The 22,043-nt window shown below is 39.7% G+C and overlaps 1 protein-coding gene across 1 annotated transcript; it reads right to left on the bottom strand.

Moving 5' to 3' along the window:
- Nucleotides 1-534: 534 nt before the first annotated feature.
- On the bottom strand, nt 535-1,143 carry LOC138080632 (securin-like). The gene has a single exon (XM_068973510.1). It carries the CDS (start codon nt 1,141-1,143, stop codon nt 535-537), a length of 609 nt encoding a protein of 202 aa, XP_068829611.1.
- Nucleotides 1,144-22,043: the final 20,900 nt, after the last annotated feature.

Raw genomic sequence — 22,043 nt, 5'->3', positions numbered from 1 at the left:
CATGTCCTACTGCTTCTGCTTCATATGGTAAGCCCTGACTGATACTATAAAAGAAATAATCTGAAATTTGTGGAACTTTGACATACTAAAGTTACCATGAGATCTTTTTTATAATAGCAAACTTAAATGTGCCCTAGTGGCTCAGATGGTAAAGAATTTGTCTGCAGTGCAGGAGACCCTAGGTTTGATCCCTGGATCAGTAAGATCCCCTGGAGAAGGGAATGGCTATCCTCTCCAGTATTCTTGCTTGGAGAATTTCATGGACAGAGGAGTCTGGTGGGCAGCTACAGTCCTTGGGGTCCCAAAGAGTTGGACATGACCTAGAAACTAAAACTTTCACTTCATTATGAATTCAACTACAGTAATTATGGCACAGTTACTTGTTGTATTTATATGTCTGAAATTGTGATAATATCATAAGAAAACATGTTTAATTTTAAGTTTATTTTTTTATTTTTATTTTTTGTTAAACAAAGAATTGCTTTATTAATACAAACCATTAATATATACCCAAACTATAAAGTGCTAAGAAATTTAAATATCTAAGTCACAGCAAACAGGTGGCAATTCAACATCCAGAGTCGACAGAATGCTTGAGGGAGACGGCAACAGATTAGACTCCCACAGCAGAGGAGGCATCTTCAGAGGCGAAGGGGGGCCCACGTGTAACAGCTGCTCAAGCTCCCTCTCCTCATCAAGGATCATGAGAGGCACTCCATTCAAGGGGAGGTGGGCGATCTGGTGCTCCTCAGGCAGGTCAAAACTCTCAAAATCTAATGGATTGAAGGGAAAGAATTTTTCTATTTCTGGATAGGTGTCATCTGAGGCAGGAACCGAAGTTTTTGCTATAACAGTCTTCTCAGCAATCTTTTTCATAGAGAAAGTTGTCTGTTTCTGTTTGAGCGGTCCATCCGTCTTAACTGATTTTTCTGTAGCTCTGTTGACAGTTCCCAAAGCCTTTCTCGCAGTTTTTGGTAAAGCTGGTGGAGCATCAAACATTTTGCCAACACGTGGTGTTGAAACCTGAGATCTCCCATCCAAGGCTTTGACTGAAGGCGCAGACCCCAGCTTCAGCCCGTCCTTAGGAGCCACATGGATGCCTGGTTCTCCATTTTCCTTATCAACATAGATCAGAGTAGCCATTCTGGATCAAATTCGGAGTAACAGCCAAACTCTTGGAAGCCTCTAAATCTAAATCTCGGAAGATTTTAAGTTTAAAATGCAGGATAGAAACTATAGGGAGTATGGTCCCAGTTATGTAAAAGTGTATTCAAAAAAAAAAAAAAGAGCCTAGAAAAAAACTTGTATTAAGAGAGGTTGTCTTTGGGAGGTAGAACTATTTATTTTATTTTAAACTGAGACAAAAACAGAGGAACTTTTAATCCTTTTAAAAAAATCTAGCAGTTTATGCTGTGCATTCTTTCAGAATTAAGGATATATTCAAATATACATAATTTTAAAACTAGTGCTTTAAATTCATGGGCATTTTTCCAAGAAATCTAGTGCTTTAAGATTTTATGCAATGTTAATATATTCTTACATAATACACAAACTTGGATAACTTTATTGTAAATCTGGTGGAGTACTTGATTCTAGAACCAACAACATAAATAAGATGAAACCAGGAATCATTGTAAACAAAGGGATGAGGGCTCTAAAGTTTCAAATATTAATAACTTGCTTTTATTTAAGTCACACATTGTGATACATTCTGTAGAGTGCTAGGAAAGGCCTACTATAACTAGCACAACCTGTCAGAAGAATATACACATAAAAAGCGCAGAAAAGATTCTTACTACAATTCTGCTTGCTGAATAGTTGCCTGAAATTAAATTTTGAGCTAGACATCTTTCTGTCAAAATGAACCATAATTTTAGCAGATGTTATAATAAGAATATATTTTAACACTTGTGTATCTGTTTCTAGGCAAAAATGTATATATGACAAATGTTTCTCACAAGCCCATGCCCCCCTCACCCCACCATCTGTGTGTGCACACGTCTAAATATGTCTTCCCTCTCTTAATCTGTCTCTGAAAATCAACAGTTTTTGTTAGAAAAAGAGTCAGGAAAGAAATAAAAAGAGATAGATGGAATCATGATTATACACCCATGAGATTTTTTCAGCTGTTAAATCTGATTGTGTACAGAAATGAGGTATAAAGAGAATGTTCTGTCTTCTAGGATTTTTCCAACAAGGATAAAAACTCAGCAACATGCCTTAGTTCAAGCTTCCACATTCAGTTATTGATCATCTAACCTCTTAGCATGTCTTAAACATGCTTTATGCATACATTTAAATAGACATTGAGTCTAACCACTACAGCAGAAACCATTGTTTTATGTTATGTTGCATTTTATGTGTAAGAACCAATCTTTTCTTTTATATCGTGAATGTATGTACTGTGAAAATACACATGTATATTCAGAAGGATAATGACATTTTGATAGGTTAACTTTGAAAATATATACTTGAAAGTCACAAGAATGTGGATGCCAAATACAGGGTCAATGGCTTTCCTTTTCTGCTTGCCTTGTGTCTCTAGATCTGGAGTGCCTCCAGACTGTCAAATTTGAAAGGAAGTCAAACTTCGGAGACTCTGAGGTCAGATGGCAGGGTTTACGTGAGGGACATCCTCCAATATGTGTGTGTACCTCCCTTCCCCACTCTCCAGGGGGTAAGAGCTTCTTTGGAAAAGGAGAACATCCTGGGGAGGCATGCTCTTTAGCCAACAGTCCTGAGTGCTATGAGGTCACAATCATAACTTCATAAAGAAATGCTGGAAGAAGTCAGTAAGGTTTGGCAATGTGCTGTGGGCATATGAGCTTGTTAGGGAAAACATGTAGTGACTGTGAAGAGTTGATGACAATTCTGGATACTCTTCTTCGAAGCATCTGTTTTCATTTATATTCAGTTGTTCATCTGTTATTCATTCAGGAAGGATTTTTAGTAGCTTAGATATATATAAAAACAGTTGAACAGTTGAATCTATCAATTCAGTTCAGTTCAGTCGCTCAGTCGTGTCCGACTCCTCGCGACCCCATGAATCGCAGCAGGCCAGGCCTCCCTGTCCATCACCAACTCCCGGAGTTTACCCAGACTCATGTCCATCGAGTCAGTAATGCCATCAAGCCATCTCATCTTCTGTCGTCCCCTTCTCCTCCAGCCCCCAATCCCTCCCAGCATCAGAGTCTTTTCCAGTGGGTCAACTCTTCTCATGAGGTGGTCAAAGTATTGGAGTTTCAACTTCAGCATCAGTGATTCCAATGAACACCCAGAACTGACCTCCTTTAGGATGCACTGGTTGGATCTTCTTGCAGTCCAAGGGACTCTCAAGAGTCTTCTCCAACACCACAGTTCAAAAGCATCAATTCTTCAGCACTCAGCTTTCTTCACAGTCCAGCTCTCACATCCATACATGACCACTGGAAAAACCATAGCCTTGACTAGACAGAACTTTGTTGGCAGAGTAATGTCTCTGCTTCTTAATATGCTGTCTAGGTTGGTCATAACTTTCCTTCCAAGGAGTAAGCGTCTTTTAATTTCATGGCTGCAATCACTGTCTGCAGTGATTTTAGAGCCCCCCAAAATAAAGTCTGATGCTGTTTCCACTGTTTCACAATCTATTTGCCATAAAGTGATGGGACCAGATGCCATGATCTGAGTTTTCTGAATGTTGCACTTTAAGACAACTTTTTCACTCTCCTCTTTCACTTTCATCAAGAGGCTTTTTAGTTCCTCTTCACTTTCTGCCATAAGAGTGGTGTCATCTGCATATCTGAAGTTATTGATATTTCTCCCAGCAATCTTGATTTCAGCTTGTGCTTCTTCCAGCCCAGCGTTTCTCATGATGTACTCTGCATAGAAGTTAAATAAGCAGGGTGACAATATACAGCCTTGACGTACTCCTTTTCCTATTTGGAACCAGACTGTTGTTTCAAATCCAGTTCTAACTGTTGCTTCCTGACCTGCATATAGGTTTCTCAAGAGGCACATCAGGTGGCCTGGTATTCCCATCTCTTTCAGAATTTTCCACAGTTTATTGTGATCCACACAGTCAAAGGCTTTGGCATAGTCAATAAAGCAGAAATAGATGTTTTTCTGGAACTCTCTTGCTTTTTCCATGATCCAGCAGATGTTGGCAATTTGATCTCTGGCTCTTCTGCCTTTTCTAAAACCAGCTTGAACATCTGGAAGCTCACAGTTCACATATTGCTGAAGACTGGCTTGGAGAATTTTGAGCATTACTTTACTAGCATGTGAGTGAGTGCAATTGTGCAGTAGTTTCAGCATTCTTTGGCATTGCCTTTCTTTGGGATTGGAATGAATACTGACCTTTTCCAGTTCTGTGGCCACTGCTGAGTTTTCCAAATTTGCTGGCATATTGAGTGCAGCACTTTCACAGCATCTTTCAGGATTTGAAATAGCTCAACTGGAATTCCATCACCTCCACTAGCTTTGTTCATAGTGATGATTCCTAAGGCCCACTTGACTTCACATTCCAGGATGTCTGGCTCTAGAAGAGTGATCACACCATCATGATTATCTGCTTCATAAATATCTTTTTTGTACAGTTCTTCTGTGTATTTTTTTGCTACCTCTTCTTAATATCTTCCACTTCTGTTAGGCCCATACCATTTCTGTCCTTTATTGAGCCCATCTTTCATGAAATGTTCCCTTGGTATCTCTAATTTTCTTGAAGAGATCTCTAGTCTTTCCCATTCTGTTGTTTTCCTCTATTTCTTTGCACTGATCGCTGAGCAAGCCTTTCTTATCTCTCCTTGCTATTCTTTGGAACTCTGCATTCAGATCCTTATATCTTTCCTTTTCTCCTTTGCTTTTCACAGCTATTTGTAAGGCCTCCTCAGACAGCCATTTTACTTTTTTGCATTTCTTTTCCACGGGGATGGTCTTGATCCCTGTCTCCTGTACAATGTCATGAACCTCTGTCCATAGTTCATCATGCACTCTATCAGATGTAGTCCCTTAGGGATTTGATTTAGGTCATACCTGAATGGTCTAGTGGTTTTCCCTATTTTCTTCAATTTCAGTCTGAATTTGGCAATAAGGAGTTCATGATCTGAGCCACAGTTAGCTCCTGGTCTTGTTTTTGCTGACTGCATTGAGCTTCTCCATCTTTGGCTGCAAAGAATATAATCAATCTGATTTCGGTGTTGACCATCTGGTGATGTCCATGTGTAGAGTCTTCTCTTGTGTTGTTGGAAGAGGGTGTTTGCTATGATCAGTGCATTCTCTTGGCAAAACTCTATTAGCCTTTGCCCTGCTTCATTCCATATTCCAAGGCCAAATCTGCCTGTTACTCCAGGTGTTTCCTGACTTCCTACTTTTGCAAGTTAATAATATAGTCAATGAGAAAAAGGTAAGGCAGAGTTCACTGTATATGTATGTGTATCTGTGTGCATATGTATAAATATATTTGGCAATTTTCCCTTTTAATTGTAACATTACTTTTATTTATACTAAAACTAATTATGAATAATAATGTTGTTAGTTTCTGAGGCAAGTCGCCATTCAGATCTTTGATTCTCAACCTACAGTTTTTATGTTCTGAAGGTGCACAGTTCTGTCCCCAGAGAAAATGTGGCTTTTTTATCCTGAAGCATTAGATAAACTCTTTTTTATCTAAGGCACTGTTTTTAATGTGAAGAGAAATAAGATTACTGCATTAAGTAGAATTCAAAATTCATTTTTAAATAAAACTCTTGGACCACTTCAAGTTACACCCTTAGACTCTAGGGTTACACTTGTCATTCACTCATTCATTCTTAAACAGAATACCAAACGCACAAAACATGGAAAGAAAATCATTGGTAAATCGAACTTCATTAAAATGAAAAGCATTTGTTTGTTTAAAAAAAAAAAACCACTAAGAAAATAAAGGAAAGCTGAAAACAGGAAATATATATATATATTCATGACACACATGCCAGAGGAAAAACTTGTAACCAGGATATAGAAAGAACACTTACAATCTAATAATAAGAAGATACACAACTCAAAAAGTGCCAAATTGTTTCCCAACTTGGTTGTACAAACCCCCACCCCCATCCCGCAGTCTATGAAAGTCAAGTTACTTATTAACTGTGTGACCTTTGGTCAGTCACCACACCTCACTGACTCAGTGATAAAAGTACAGTGCAAAAACAGTCACCATGAAGCTACCTCCAAGAAGTGAGGTCTTTCCCCAAAACTTTGGAACCTGGCAGGCACTGTGACTTGTACTGACCAACAGAAAGCTCTAGAAATAAGCCTAAGCTAGTTCCCAGCCTGGGCCCCAGGAGGTCTTGAAGATTCCACTCTGCAGTTTTTGGGACTCGAGGGGTTCCATGAACAAACCTGAGTTACCAGGTTAAAGAAGAGCCCTGATATCTCAGCTAAGGCCTTTCTAGACCAGGAAGCTTCAGACTCACTTGTGATCACAAGTTCATGTCTCTGTCAGATCACCTAGACCAACTTAAGATCAAGAACTGGGCAGTAAAGCCCTGTCCAGTTCACCATCTACAGAATCACATTTGGAGTTGATAGTATAAGCTGATAATTTTGGAGGTGGTTTGTTAATCACATAATTGATTGAGATACCTCACAGTGAGATTGGATAACATAAGCATCTACCTAATAGGACTGTGAAGGTAAAGGTGAAGGGGAAGTTGCTCAGTCGTGTCCGACTCTTTGCGACCCCGTGGACTGTAGCCTACCAGGCTCCTCCGTCCATGGGATTCTCTAGGCAAGAATGCTGGAGTGGGTTGCCATTTCCTTCTCCAGGGGATCTTCCCAACCCAGGGATCAAACCCAGGTCTCCCACATTAGAGGCAGATGCTTTAACCTCTGAGCCACCAGGGAAGCCCAATAGCACTGTAGGGAGATTTTTTAAATTAACTTTTTTACTGGAGTATAGTTGATTTTATAGTATTCTGTTAGTTTCTGCTGTACAGCAAAGTGAGTCGGTTATACATATACATATATCCCCTCTTTTTTAGACTCTATTCCCATATAAGGAATAGAGTTGCAGAGTATTGGCTAGAGTTCCCTGTGCTGTACATTTCAGTTCAGTTCAGTCGCTCAGTCATGTCTGACTCTTTGCGACCCCATGAACCTCAGCAGGCCAGGCCTCCCTGTCCATCACCAACTCCCAGAGTCCACCCAAACCCATGTCCATTGTGTCCGTGATGCTATCCAACCTTCTCATCCTCTGTCGTCCCCTTCTCCTCCTGCCCTCAATCTTTCCCAGCATCAGGGTCTTTACAAATGAGTCAGCTCTCCACATCAGGTGGCCAAAGTATTGGAGTTTCAGCTTCAACATCAGTCCCTCCAATGAACACTCAGGAGTGATCTCCTTTAGGATGGACTGGTTGGATCTCCTTGCTGTCCAAGGGACTCTCAAGAGTCTTCTCCAACATTATAGTTCAAAAGCATCAATTCTTGGGCACTCAGCTTTCTTTACAGTCCAACTCTCACATCCATACATGACTACTGGAAAAACCATAGCCTTGACTAGATGGACCTTTATTGGCAAAGTACTGTCTCTGCCTTTTAAATACACTGTCTACATTGGTCATAACTTTCCTTCCAAGGAGTAAACGCCTTTTAATTTCATGGCTGCAATCACCATTTGCAGTGATTTTGGAGCCCAGAAAAATAAAGTCCACCACTGTTTCCCCTGTTTCCCCATCTATTTCCCATGAAGTGATGGGACTGGATGCCATGATCTTAGTTTTCTGAATGTTGAGCTTTAAGCCAACTTTTTCACTCTCCTCTTTCACTTTCATCAAGAGGCTCTTTAGTTCTTCTTCACTTTCTGCTGTAAGGGTGGTGTCATCTGCATATCTGAAGCTGTTAATATTTCTCCCAGCAATCTTGATTCCAGCTTCTGCTTCCTCCAGCCCAGCGTCTGTTGTTCCATGTCCAGTTCTAACTGTTGCTTCCTGACCTGTATACAGGTTTTTCAAGAGGCAGGTGAGGTGGTCTGGTATTACCATTTCTTTCAGAATTTTCCAGTTTATTGTGATCCACACAAAGTCTTTGGCATAGTCAATAAGGCAGAAATACTGTGTTGTACAGTAGGTCCTTATTAGTCATTATTCTTGGGAGTTATTTTTTCTTTTTCTTTTTAATTGGAGTATTCTTGGGAAATTTAAATGAGATCATACATGTAATCCTCTCTGCCCAGTCAGAGTCACTCAACTATGTTAGCCACAATAATTGCTATTATCATAATCTTTATCTTGTGTGGGAGGGAGCTTTTTCAAAAGGCTTGGCACTTCATGTGACTCATGTTATAACCTAAGAAACTTCCCACTTTGAGAAAAAATGTCATTATGAGCTATGGTGTAGCCCTTGTATAATACTAGTTGAAAATTAGTCTTTCTGACAAGGAAAGTGGAGGCACTGCTCCAGAAGATGGCTGTTTAATGCAAATATGTTGCTGGTTAAGAGAGGAAGAAACATTGTGGTTCTTCTCCCTGTTAATCCATCAGCTTATGCATGCATGCTAAGGAGCTTCAGTCATGTCTGACTCTTTGTGACTCTATGGACTGCAGCCCACCAGGCTCCTCCATCCATAGCATTTCTCAGAGAAGGATATTGGAGTGGGTTGCCATTTCCTTCTCTAGGAGATTTTCCTAACTCAGGGATCAAACCCTGGTCTCCTGCATTGCAGGCAGTCTCCTGCATTGCTGGAGTATTCTTTACTGACTGAGCCACCAGGGAAGCCACAATAGAGGCTGATCAAACACTAATTCTTTTTAAATCTTCCCTTTAATTTTTTTGCATCATTTCCAAAATTTTACAAAGTCTTTTTCAGAAGTACATTAACTGTTATACTAACAAGTGTTAATGTAGTTCCTGTCTTTCCCCGAAAGGACTATAAAAACTTGCAAGGCTTTTAGGATTTAAGGCATGGATAGAAATACTCAACCCAGGTGTTTCTAAATCAACTTCCACCATCTCAAACGATGCTGTACTTGAACAGGTCTGGCAAAATGTCTTAGAACGTCATCTGTGTTTGTATCAAGTTATGTTACGTCCAGAATAAATGCATAAAATAAAGCAAAGCCTGCTGACATATTTATTTTCAGGACACTTCTGTCATATGAACTTTATAATCATATTTGAAAATCCAGCTGTAGAAAGGTATGTGTACTAGATGAATGGCTGTTGGTCATTTGCCAGACCACAAAATTGAACTGCATATAGTAAAGAAAATTACAAACCAATGTTGGAGCAGTTCATCCTTTCAAGTCAAATTCTTCAATTAATCACCTAATTGCTGTCAATATCAATATAATAACCCTTCTAACACCTATTAAAAATAAAAAAAGACTACAACATTTTTCTGAAATCTTGCTAAAAGTGATTTCTGGCTTTTAAAAGCCTTATCTAAAGTGTTTGTATAAATATAAATGTCCTCTGTGGCCAATGTAATCAATTTTCCATTTTCAGTAAATTCCAGAGAACTCTGCCCTCTGCAAGAAGTGTTGGCTGGATATCCTGGTGGACTGGTTTTACTAGCAAAAGTGTTCGTTACAGAGGAATGTCTCCATGTGGGATAGACTTCAATTCCAGGAAGGCAACAGGTTCAAGCATAAGTATTATTTCTACCCAATTAAGAACAAAATTGTGTTTATTACCCCCAAAATACATTGCTTGAGCCGGGATTTATGGATCTGCATAACTGGAGTAATTTTCTTTTTAGGCTGAGACCCTTTCTGGTGGTAGCCCTATGCTTTGAGCAAACATACGAACCAGAACTCTGAGTGGGTTATGGTTAATGCATACATCGCCGGAGATCTTTGGCAGTTCAAACATGAAGCACATAAAATCTCTGCCACTTTGAGACCCAAGACCACTTGGGGAGATATTCTCTGTTTTAAATATGGTCATAAAAATGAAAGTGAATTTTATTTGATGAGAATGACGTGAAAAAAAAATTATACGTTAGGTATTTGAGGAGTCAATAAATGGGCTGAATGGAGCCAAGGCCTATTACATGTGGTCTAAGGAAATGTGTTTACAAGATGTGAGTGATGCAATTAATAGAATGGATCTAGCCCTGCCAGTGCTGCAGGCTCTCAGGCTAAGCAAATGGTACCCCCGTTATATTCCCCTTCCTTCCTTTGCCACTGCTTTCTCCTACTCCACTAAAATGAATGCCATGGTGCAGCTCAGAATATATTACCACGCCAGGAGGAGCAATCTTAGATACAAGGACTCAATCTGTTTTCTCCTTGTCGCTCTAGCTTCTGTGAATACTACCAACCCTACGTGTGTGCTCAGTGGCTCAGTCTTGTCCAACTCTTGGTAACCCCATGGACTGTAGCCACCAGGCTCCTCTGTCCATGGGATTTCCCAGGCAAGAATACTGGAGTGGGTTGCCATTTCCTCCTCCAAGGGATCTTCTCAACCCAGGGGTTGAACCTCCGTCTCCTGCATTGGAAGGCAGGTTCTTTACCACTGAACCACCTGGGAATCTTTACCAACCCTACAGAACTATCCTATTTGCCCTGCCCAGCTTTTTCCTAGTTTTCACTGTTGAACTACATTTTAATTCCTACCTCTTCAGCCTATGTTTGTCCCTTTCACTATTCTGGTTACACAGTCCTTTACATTTGTGTGGACTTAGTTGAGGATGGGAGGAAAGTAAGGATGGGTGTTTTGTCCTATCTGAATATTTTTCTAGCAATCTTGCCCAAATTTTGTATTTTTATATTGTAAAGTCAATGAAAATATTTGAGTGAATGAAGCACGTTTTCTATTCGAAGAAAGCATGTATTTCCCTGCCTGTGGGGCCTTCCACCCCGTTCACCACAACAAAGGTATAGGTAAGTTATAAACACACATGAGGAATATGGGTGAGGGGCCATCAGCAGGGGTTTTCATGAGCTGGTGGAAAATGGAAATCAGATGGACAAGGATGGTGCTGCAGGAAGGAAAAGCGGAGGGTGAAGGTCCACCTACTGAGAGACTTACTGCTGAAGAAGGGGCTCCGGTTTAGTGGAGGAGCTCCCCTAAAACATCCGAGTGCAGCAAGGGAAGGGAGACGTGGGTTCCCAGAAATGAAGAGGCAACCCAGGAGAGGGACCCGGGAGAGTCCAGGACGAGCTGGATGGAGGAGGCCTAGAACGCAGCCGGCCGGGGTGGGAACAAGAGGATGGGACACTCCATGTGGGAAGGTTCTAGGAAACAGAAAACACAACAAGAGATTAAAATAGTGTATAAACAGATTAGCAGGAGGGGTACATAGCACTTAAGAATGCTAATTCTCCCTATTCCATAATAGGTGGTCTAGCGATAAGATCAAAAGTAGACCAAATGAGCAAAAACTAACCCGATTATTTACAAATACAGTTAAAACACCAGAGAAAGACTTTAAAATGGTCAAGATATTTTCCTCTGGGGAGTGGGGCTCAGGTGAAGAGCTGTAGGGATAAGAAGCCTCAGCAATCATTTTAATCTAATTAAAAAAATAGTAAATACAATGATGACATCATAATATAATAGTATAATAATATAGGTATTGATACTAATTAGTAGAGATCTACAAAGTGAATATATTCAATTAAGGCAAGTGTATACTTAAAAACTCCTATAAAAGATATAACTTTTGTGGACATAAAGTCAGAAATAGATACCAATTACCGTAATCACTGCATATCTTAAAAACTTATCCCAAGGAAATAATATGTACCTTCAAAGATGTACATGTAGGAAGGCTTATCATGGGCACTTTTTCTATTTAGGAACTTTATAGACCAGTAAAATGCACAACAGAGAAATTATTTAAAAGATTATGGTATCATGCCCAGCACATTGAAGGTCAAATGACTGTTAAATTTCTAGGACAGAATAGTGTGAAAAATCCATATTTTATATTCAGAAATATAATGACATGGAAAATGATCACTAGTCCCATGAAAAAATTAAAATTATATCTGAAATATAATCTCCATTTAATAACTCACACAATTCACATGAATGTGCACCTAGAAAAATAAAAAAGATAACACCAAAATATTAACAAAGTTCAAGGTGCTCTTTGTACTTTTTTTTTAAGGGCATAAATTTATTTTTTTTCTAATTTTATTTTTTTTTTTACTTTACAATACTGTAATGGTTTCAAAATGAGGAGAAAATGAACATGTGGTACTTTGAAAATGTGAAAATCAGAGAGTGCTATATAGTAAAATAAAACCATAAAAGATTGTATTTCTTACATAGTCATTTTAATAAGAAGCATGAAAGTTGAAACTATAATAAGTTTTCTTATCTAAAAATTTTGTGTTTGCATATTCTTTTTGACCTCAGGGTAGAGGATGTTATTTGTAACTCATCCAAACTCATCTTTTAAAATTTAACAAGACAGTTCAGTAGTCTATTTTTACTATAAATCTATCTTGAGCAAGAATGTTGATAACCTGAAGGTTAACATATATTCATTAGCATTTTTTTTTACTAAGTCAGAGAACAACATAATCCAAACAGTCTTATCCTTTCTCTAAACTTAAAAAAAAAAAAAAGGCAAAAAGTCATGGACTACCTTTTGAACTTTTCCCTTCAGTTTCTCATAACAGCTTTCATTTTCCCATGAGTACAGGACATTCTTAAAGCTATAAAGTGTGAGAACATTATCCTGAAAGCAAAATGTTATTGTTAAACTACCAGATATATTTTAACACTGACTACTTTATAACTTTGAAGATACACTGAAAACAATTTAAAAACACATGTCTCCTTTAACTTTAGCTTTTACAACTTAAAATCAACTAAAACTGGACCAAGAGGGGAAGAGGTAGCAACTTATCTGAACATTCTTAGGACCAGCTCTTTTTAAAATGTAATTTTTTGTGTGTTTGAGAAAAGTGCTTTCCTGTGTATTCTCCTACTCCTCCTGATTTACTTTCCTGATAAAATGGGGAAGTATAGTTGTCACAGGGTTTCCCCAGTGACTCAGTGGTAAAGAATCTGCCTGAAATAGAGGAGACGCTGGTTCAATCCCTGGATCGGGAAGATTCCCTGGAGAAGAACCCACTCCAGTATTGCAACCCACTCCAGTATTCCTTCCTGGGAAATCCCATGGACAGAGGAGCCAGGCAGCTTACAGTCCATGGGGCTGCAAAGAGACTTAGTGACCAAACAACATAGTTGTAATAATTCTTTACATCCTAATCTTAAACGTTAAAGGCTCACTGTTGTTATTGTTCTTAAATGATGGTCTGGACCTGAAAAGTTAAGAACAATTGATACCTTCTATGTTGAAGCTAATCTGCTTGAGTTGTGTAATTGTATCTTTTACATATGTCAAAGTATTAGGGTTAAGAAATCATATATATCAAATAGTTCTTGTCATGAGAAAATAATTAAGAAATGAGGTTGATTTTTCAAAAGTTACACATAATTTTCTGGGTACGTCATTACACCCATAAGGTCTCTAATAATAGCAGTGTACTGTTTCATGGCAGTGAAAATCCACAAAGAGACCTGGCTTTGCAAGAAGCTTCCTTCAGCATCTTAAATGCTGTGACCACATACCTTCCTCTGTGGGTTCCACATGGCAGCTTTTCACTCAGGCACAAGCAAGTATATCAACTCCAGAGCCACACCCTCACATCACACTGTACAGAGTTAAGAGTCTTTTCTGGTAGCTATGGAGGCAAGGGAAGGAAACTCGTCTTCCCCAGAAGACCAAGTTCTTTGCCTACAGTTGAGTGGCCTGCTCATCTGTCAATCAGTGTCTGGGAATCAGTAGAATGAGTTATAAGGCAAGTGGGCTTATACCTGAAGTCATTTTGCTTGAGGCTTAGGGCTTCCCTGGTGGTTGTATGGTAAAGAATCCCCTGCTAATCCAGGAGACACAAGAGATGCAGGTCAAGAATATCCCCTGGAGAAGGCAATGGCAACCCACTCCAGTATTCTTGCCTGGAAAATCCCATGGACAGAGAAGCCTGGCAAGTTATAGTCCATAGTGTCACAAGAGTCAAGCATGACCTAGCGAGTAAACCACAACAACCACACATGGCTCAGAAAGGGAAAGTATTGTTACCCACTAGGAAATTTGGGTAAATCCCCCAAAGAAAGTTAAGCATGAGAGCAGACAGCAAATGTGTCTACAATCCCCATCACCATTAAGTAGATTATTCCACATTAATAATTATACTTCTTTACTTTCCAGAGAAAACAAACAAAATGAAAAGACAAACAAAAAACAACAACAAAAACCCCAACCAATTTTATGGTCTTTAATTCCAAAACCAAAACGAACAATGTCATGTTTTTGACTTGAAGATAGGCCCCAGTTGATGAATCCATGCACAAAGGTTGCCTTTTGATATCACTGGGAGAACAGAGGAAACAGGGCCAGTTCCAGGACATAGCAGAGACCATCTTTAAGTAGTTCAAAGAAAAAGGGCTGTAGTTGAGTCTTTTAGAACTTTGTAAAACCACTGCCAGAAAACTGATTGCTACTATGAAGCAACTAAATCACTGAGGTAGACATTATACTAAATTGATATCAACCAGTATAAAGGAGCCCAGCCAACAAATCAAAATATTTATCTGAAATGATCTGTTGGATGTTATTTATCCTGTTGGACCCACTGGAGACAGGGAACTTTAAAGTGACTCCATGGGACTGCTGTCAATGTTGTCAGGTGATTATCACCTATCCAAGGCAGAAACACCCTTTCTTCCTTATCCAGTCAGTATCTCTCTTTTCTGGCCCCTCTTCATCTCCAATGCTCTTTCTTTACCTTCAGCCTCGTTTCTCTCCTGGACCCTGTAAGCATTCTCTAACTAGTCCCCCAGCCTCCAGCTTTGCCGTCTCCTTGTTCCTCCTCAAACACTACCAGGGACATCTTCCTAAAACAATATTCTAGTCCTTGTGGCTTCCCATTGTTTCACAAGATAAAGCTCCTTAGGATAATATATAAGATTCTACCTCTTCAGCCTCAGTTGTCATCAGTGGTTACTATTTTTGTTGGCAATTTGATGAAATGCTACTATAAATACTATGAATATCCTTATAAATTCTGTCAATACTTATGAGGGAATTTATCTAAGGTATATGCTGTGGTGTGGCATTGCTACTTCATAGGACACGCACATCTTACAAGTTTTTTGCCAAACTATCTGCAAAGTCATTGTACTGACTACACTTCAATCAGATATTTAAGACTTGGTTGACCACACCCTTAATAAAACTTAGTAATGACTTAAAATTTTGCACATTGACTGTATTTTTTTTATTGTATATTGCTCATTCAGGATGTCTTTTCTCAGTAACTCATCTTTTGTATTCTATTGGAATATTTATTTAGGGATGTTCTTTTTACATGCTGAATACTAACTTGTTGGTTATTCCTACTAAAAAAAATTCTGCTTTGTCATCTCACATCTTTTGATAGACTGAAATATTTTTAAGGGATTCTCAAATTTGTATTTTAGTGGTAAAAATCACATTTGTAAGAATAAAATTTACAAATGGAGAGGGAGGCATCAGCTGGGAGTCATGGGGGACGAGTGCTCAGAGTTCCTGGGGCTCCTCTCATGGTTTCTGTGCTTCCTACCAAAGTCTTCCATGAACTTCTGGAACCTCCACGGGTTCCATAGTGCCCAGTTTGAGAACCAGTACCCTAGGGCAAACTTCCCTTCACAGGAGAAGAAACCAAGCTCAGAGGTTGAGCTATTTGCCCCAAGAACTCTGATGGTGGCTTCCTCCACCACAGCTATCAGGAAGGAAAGGCTGGGGAAATATGCCTGCACAGTGGCCGTGGTCTCGGAGGATGGCCCTCCTTCACCAGCATGGTCACTCCCGTAGTTTGGCTTCCAGGTGTGTGCAACCTGAGGGCTTCAGTCAGTGCTGCTCCAGAGTGACCTTGCACCCATGGACTCTGTGTGGCCAGCTCACCTCTGCAATCTCAATCGGCTCCACTGTAGACATTTTATGCGACATTAAAGAAGAAATGTGAGTGCTGGGACCACTGTCTTCGCACACTCTGTTGGGGAAGATCAGAGCTCACAGAGTGGGTGAGGTGGAGAAGGAGAAAGTAGAAAATACAGACGTGCAAAGATCTGGCCATTCTCCATGACCCGCAGTTAGGTCTCTTGCCATTGAGGTGGAAGGGGCGCTCCAGGTTGCAGGTGCATCTCCAGTTGGTATGAAGCAGCTGAACAAGCCCTCTGGAGATGGAGACTGGGCTTGACAGTCAAGCCAGAGCCACCAGCACTAACTCATGCCTCTGTGAACTCATCCTGTGTTTCATCCATATGAACATCTATACCATCTTGAGAGGCACAAATGGTGTTGGTTTTGGAACTGTTAAGGCCCTTTAACGTTGACAGCATTTCCACAGACAGGTCCAGACAGTTGCCCCTCAACATACATACCTGGGCTTTGTGGGCAGATATCCTGTGGGATGGCAGGGAGTGGAGAGATGGGATAGCAGGGCAGTCATGAGCCCCAACCACCTCTCCTGCACACACACCATGGCTGCCCGCACTGGCCCGAGCCCCAGTGCCCGATTCTCATTCCCTCCAGACTGGAATGCCTGCAGAGCTGTCTCCTCCTTCTCAGTGAGATTTCTGGGCTCTGCCATGTCTATGGTTCCCTTTACCCATCACATTGTTTCCTGTTTTGGCTAGTTTAAGCCACGCCATTTGTGCAGGAGGTGTAGGATGCTGGGGGTGCTCAGCCAAGTACCTTCCAGCCAACACATCTGCAGGGAGGGCTACCTTCTGCATCAACAACCAACCCTCCAGGAAGCCACCATCTTTCTAGTTAGTAATTCAACTCCCATATGTCAAGTTTATATTTTCTTTTATGACCTGTGCAATTTGAGTTAAGAACTATTTCCACAAAGATCATCTTTTCCAGTGCTTCCCTAACGTTCATATGCATATTTTTAAATGCAGATTTAATTTGCACGTGATGCTGGTGCTGCTGCTCACAGATCTCACTTTCATTTCTATTTCCATATTTATGTCTTTAATCTACCTTTAAATGACTGAATGGTATAAAATGAGGCTCTAATTTAATCTCCCCCACCCCATGACAGCCAGGCCTTCCTAAAACTATTCACTGAATGTAGAGTAACACATGCTCAGTCGTGCATGACTCTGCAACCTCATGGACTGTAGCCCTCCAGGCTCCTCTGTCCATGGGATTCTCCAGGCAAGAATACTGGAATGGGTTGCCATTTCCTTCTCCACAGGATCTTCCCAACCAAGCGATCTAACCCATCTCCTGCATTGGCAGGCAGATTCTGAGTCACCAGGGAAGCCCATATTCACTGAATAGTCCATCCTTTTCCCACTAGTCAGTAATGCAGTTCGTCATAATCGTTATTCTGTGTTGAGTCTGGTAGGAAGCTCTGTACTCTGCTTATTGCAATAGCCTATTTTTCTGCCCTGCAATACCATAACTACTTAGCAATCATAGTTACTGTTATAATTACAACAGTTTTATAATAATTTCAAATACCTTTTAGGAAACCTCTTTAAAAAATAAATAAATGTTTAAAGCCAAAATAATGACAATGTTTTGTGGAATTAAAACATGTAGAAGTAAAATGCCTAACAAAAAAGGCATGAGGGGTGAATGTACATGTAGTTATCATGTTCATATACTATACTTGAAGTGGTATAATATTACTTGAAAGTAGCCTGTGGTAAGTTAAAGATGTATCCTACAAACCTGTAGCAACTACACACATAAATATAAAGTATAATTAGTAAGTCAAGAGATAAAATAGAAATATTAAAAAATACTCAACTAATGCAAAATAATGCATAAAAAGAGGTTAAGAAAAGAATTAAGAACAAATGGGAAATAAGAAAACAAATAAGGTGGTATATTTAAACCTAACCATGTCCATAATCAAGTTAAATGTAAACGATCTAAACACTCCAGAGATTTACAGACTGCATGAAACAGCAAGGACAGAGTATATATTCTCTTCAGGAAAACCACTTCAAATACATTAAAAGTAAAAAGATGGGGAGTAACACCATAATAATACTTTCTAAAAGAAAGGTGGAGTGGATATATTAAATCAGACAAAGTAGATTTCCAGATGAGAGACTATTACTCAAGATAAAGAGGGCCATTTCATAGTGATAAAGGAATAAATTTATCATGAAGAAATAACAGCCCAAAGTGTTTATGAATCTATATAACAACAGATTCAAAATACAGGACAGAACTGAAAGAAATGAGAATTTTTTGCAGCCTTCAACTACAGTTATAATTGAGATTTCAACACTCCTGTTCCAACAACTAATAAATTGATCAGCTGAATGTCATTAAAATTTAAAACTTCTGCTCTTTGAAAGTACCTAGTTAAGGGAAATGAATTTGAGAAGTCAGAGAGTAGGAGAAAAATCTTTGCAAAACAGGTATTCAACAAGGGACTCCTACAACTCAGTAGGAAGACAAACCACTCAATATAAAAAAATAGGGAAAAGAAGAAACTCACCAAGGAATATACACAGACAGCAAATAAAGACATGATACTCAACATCTTAGAGAAATGCACACTAAAACCACCATGAGAGGGACTTCCCCGGTGGCTCAGTGCTGGAGAAGCTGTCTGCCAATTCAAGAGGCACGTTCAGTCCCTGACCTGGGAAGATCCCACAGGCCACGGAGCAACCAGGCCTGTGCGCCACGGCTAGAGTCTGTGCTCTAGAGCCTGGGAGCCGCAGCTACTAAGCTCACTTGCCCTATAGCCCATGCTCTGCAACAAGACAAACCACCACAATGAGAAGCCTGCGCACTACAACTAGAGAGTAGCTCTCACTCACCACAACTAAGAGAAAAGCCAGAACAGCAATGAAAGTCCAGTACAGCCAAAAACAAATAAAATTGTTTTAAAAAAAACACCATGAGGTACCATGTTGTCACCTCCTGTTTACTAATCACTGGTGAAGAGGAGTGTCCTACCTTAGGGTGATGGAGATGATCTCAGGACAGGTGAGATCTCTTAACAGTTTCTAAGTTAGGTGTGCTCACCACCTGTGGGAAGAGAATGCTGCAGGCCAAGTGGAGCCATGTGAGGGTTGCGCTTGGAAACTGACCAGCCGGGGTCACACACCCACCAAAGGACTGACAAAACCAAGTGTTGGTGAGGATGTAGAGCAAGTGGAACTCTCAGACTGCTGGTGGGAAAAGCAACGGCACAGCCACTTTGGAAAACAGTGTAGCAGTTTCTCATAAAAGTTAAACATAACCTATCACATGACCCAGCCATTCCATTGGTAGGTATTTACCCAAGAGAAGCAAAAGTGTATTTTTAAATAGACTTGCATCCTAATGTCCACAGCAGCTTTCTTCATAACATTCCCAAACCAGAAATAACCCAATGTCCATCAACTGATAAGTCATCTAGAAACTGTGGTATTTCCACACAATGAAATATGGCTCAGTGATATAAGGGAAAGAACTTTCCCTTATACAACATGTTGCTCCTGCTGCTGCTAAGTTGCTTCAGTCGTGTCTGACTCTGTGCAACCCCAAAGACGGCAGTCCACCGGCAGCCTGGTGGGATTCTCCAGGCAAGAACACTGGAGTGGGTTGCCATTTCCTTCTCCAATGCATGAAAGTGAAAAGTGAAACTGAAGTCACTCAGTTGTGTCAGACTCTTCACAACCCCATGGACTGCAGCCCACCAGGCCCCTCCGCCCATGGGATTTTCCAGGCAAGAGTACATGAGTGAACCTCAAAAGGAAAATACTGTATAATTACATTTACGTGAAATTTTAGAAACGGCAATATTAAAATGACGGAATGCAAACCAGTGGTTGTTAAGACAAGAGTGGAGGTGGAGGACTAGGTACAGAGCAGCATGTTCTAGATCTTGATTAGGAAAGTAATCTCATGAACGTAAAAACTCACTGAATTCTGTTAACTGGTGAATTAATTTAAAACATTTGTATGTAATTTAAAAAATTTTAATTTTTGGCTTTGCTGGGTCTTCTTTGCTGAGCACGGGCTTTCTCTAGTTTCAACGCATGGGCTTTTCATTCCAACAGCTTCTCATTGCAGCAGCGGCTTCTTTATTGCAGAGAATGGGCTCCAGGGCATAAGCTTCAGTAGTTGTGGTACTCCGACTTAGCCCCCCTGAACTTCCAGACCAGGAATGGAACCCTTGTCCCCTGCATTGGCAGGCGGATTCTCAACCACTGGACCACCAAGGAAGTTTTATTATATGTAAATTATTCCTCAATCAGGCTGATGAGAAAACAAGAAGGAAAAACCCTCAAGGCCTTAGGTTCCTACTGTCAACAAACTACCCCAAGTCAGCTGCAAGCCCTCTGAATTTTTGCTTCCTCTTCTTTAGGTCCTTAAGAATTTCTTTCAATTTCTTGTGATAAATATTTACCACATTTCCTCCAGAATGTTTGATGGTTTCTTGCAGGAGTTTAAAAAATTCTTTTAATATCTTGTCATACTGCTGCAAGCAGAAATCTCACTTTTTTTTTTTTTGGTAAAAATTCTCTGGCTTTTAGTGCTTTAAATTAGACCTACCTAGTTTTGTGCAAGCTTTTAAAATTATGGTAGTTTCTAAAAATTGCTCACCTTTTTTATTGGGAGAAACTTACTGCATTAAGGCTCAGAAATATTCATGCTTTAAGTATGGGAAATTAAGTTAAAAATAATCAACTTATAAATTCATGCTACATATTATTTTCCACCTTTAAATACATTACCAGATATAGCAAGATGATATAACATCTAAATGACTGATGTTAAATTGAAATTAAGATGTCAGATTCAGAAATCAGTAATTATGATGCCCTCCTTTATCTTAATACCCATCCATAATATATAGTTCAAATTATTTATGCATTTGGGATACTTATTGAATAAATGCTTTTTTGGCTATACTGGGTCTATGTTGCTGCCATGGGCTCTTCTCTAGTTGAGGTAAGCAGAGGCTACTGTCTAGCTTTGGTGTGACAGCTTCTAATTGTAGTGGCTTATTGCAGAGGACAGGCTCTAGGTGCTCAGACTTCAGTAGTTGAGGCATGTGATTTCAGCAGTTGTGGCTGCCAGGCTCGAGAGCATAGGCTCAGTAGCTGTGGTGTACAGGCTTTAGTTGCTCCGCAGCATGTGGGATCCTCCCATCAGGGATCGAAGCCATGTCTCCTGCAATGGCAGGTGGATTCTTTACCACTGAGCCATCAGGGGAATCCAAGTGCTCTATTCTTAATCTTAAAATGTTGAGTTGAATATTTCATATTAAAATTTTTTTAAATCAAATAATTTTTGTGATTTGTGAACTTTAGAGACAAGACATTCATACTACTACAAGTATTAGATATAAAAACCATAATCAAACGAGTATGGATTTTGAAAGATCCCCTCCCATCCCAATAAATCTGCATGTTCTCTGTGTCACTACTGCTGTCTTTTATCACTCTGAGTGAGTAGGGTAAGAAACCTGACATTTTCACTAGATGAACTTGGGAATTGTTAAAAAGTAAAAATTAAACCTATAATGTTATTGGATCTCAGAAAGTGTTGTAGTTTGTAAAATTGACAAGGTTCATTTACCTTTTAATGCCTCCCCAAGTGCCTGTCAACGATGTAAAGCTGTAGGAATGAGTAGCATGAAATGCAGCCTCCAAAGTCTTGAAGTTTTATTTTTCAGGGAATGTATTACATGTTAAAACATGACATTACAAAGTGTTAGAGTGAAACAAACAAACAAATGTAGTGCCATTTTTTCCAACTTAATAGTCCTGAGTTATGCCTACAATTTTCATAGAGTTGACATTACTTCTTACTTCACCTTATGAATTCTCAGTGTTTCTATCTGATCTCTATCCAGATGTATTCAGAGCACAGCATAGGTAGGGCCACACCAGGTGCTGATACCTTTGTGAGCAATATAATAAATACCTTTCATCCCACTTAGGGGAAAATTAAGGGGATGGAGTTCGTGAAAATTCTAGTTAACTGCGGGTTTAATTATGTAGCTCCAAATAATCTCACCAGGAGTCCCCTTCCTTACTTTCTTAAGAACTTCAAG

The sequence above is a fragment of the Capricornis sumatraensis genome, chromosome 6, assembly GCF_032405125.1.
Source record: "Capricornis sumatraensis isolate serow.1 chromosome 6, serow.2, whole genome shotgun sequence".
NCBI classification, from domain to species: Eukaryota; Metazoa; Chordata; class Mammalia; order Artiodactyla; family Bovidae; genus Capricornis; species Capricornis sumatraensis.
This window is presented reverse-complemented; position numbering and strand designations above follow the sequence as displayed.

What these genes read in the sequence shown, in the direction of transcription:
- LOC138080632 (XM_068973510.1), bottom strand. Translation starts at nt 1,143, where the DNA reads ATGGCTACTCTGATCTATGTTGATAAGGAAAATGGAGAACCAGGCATC.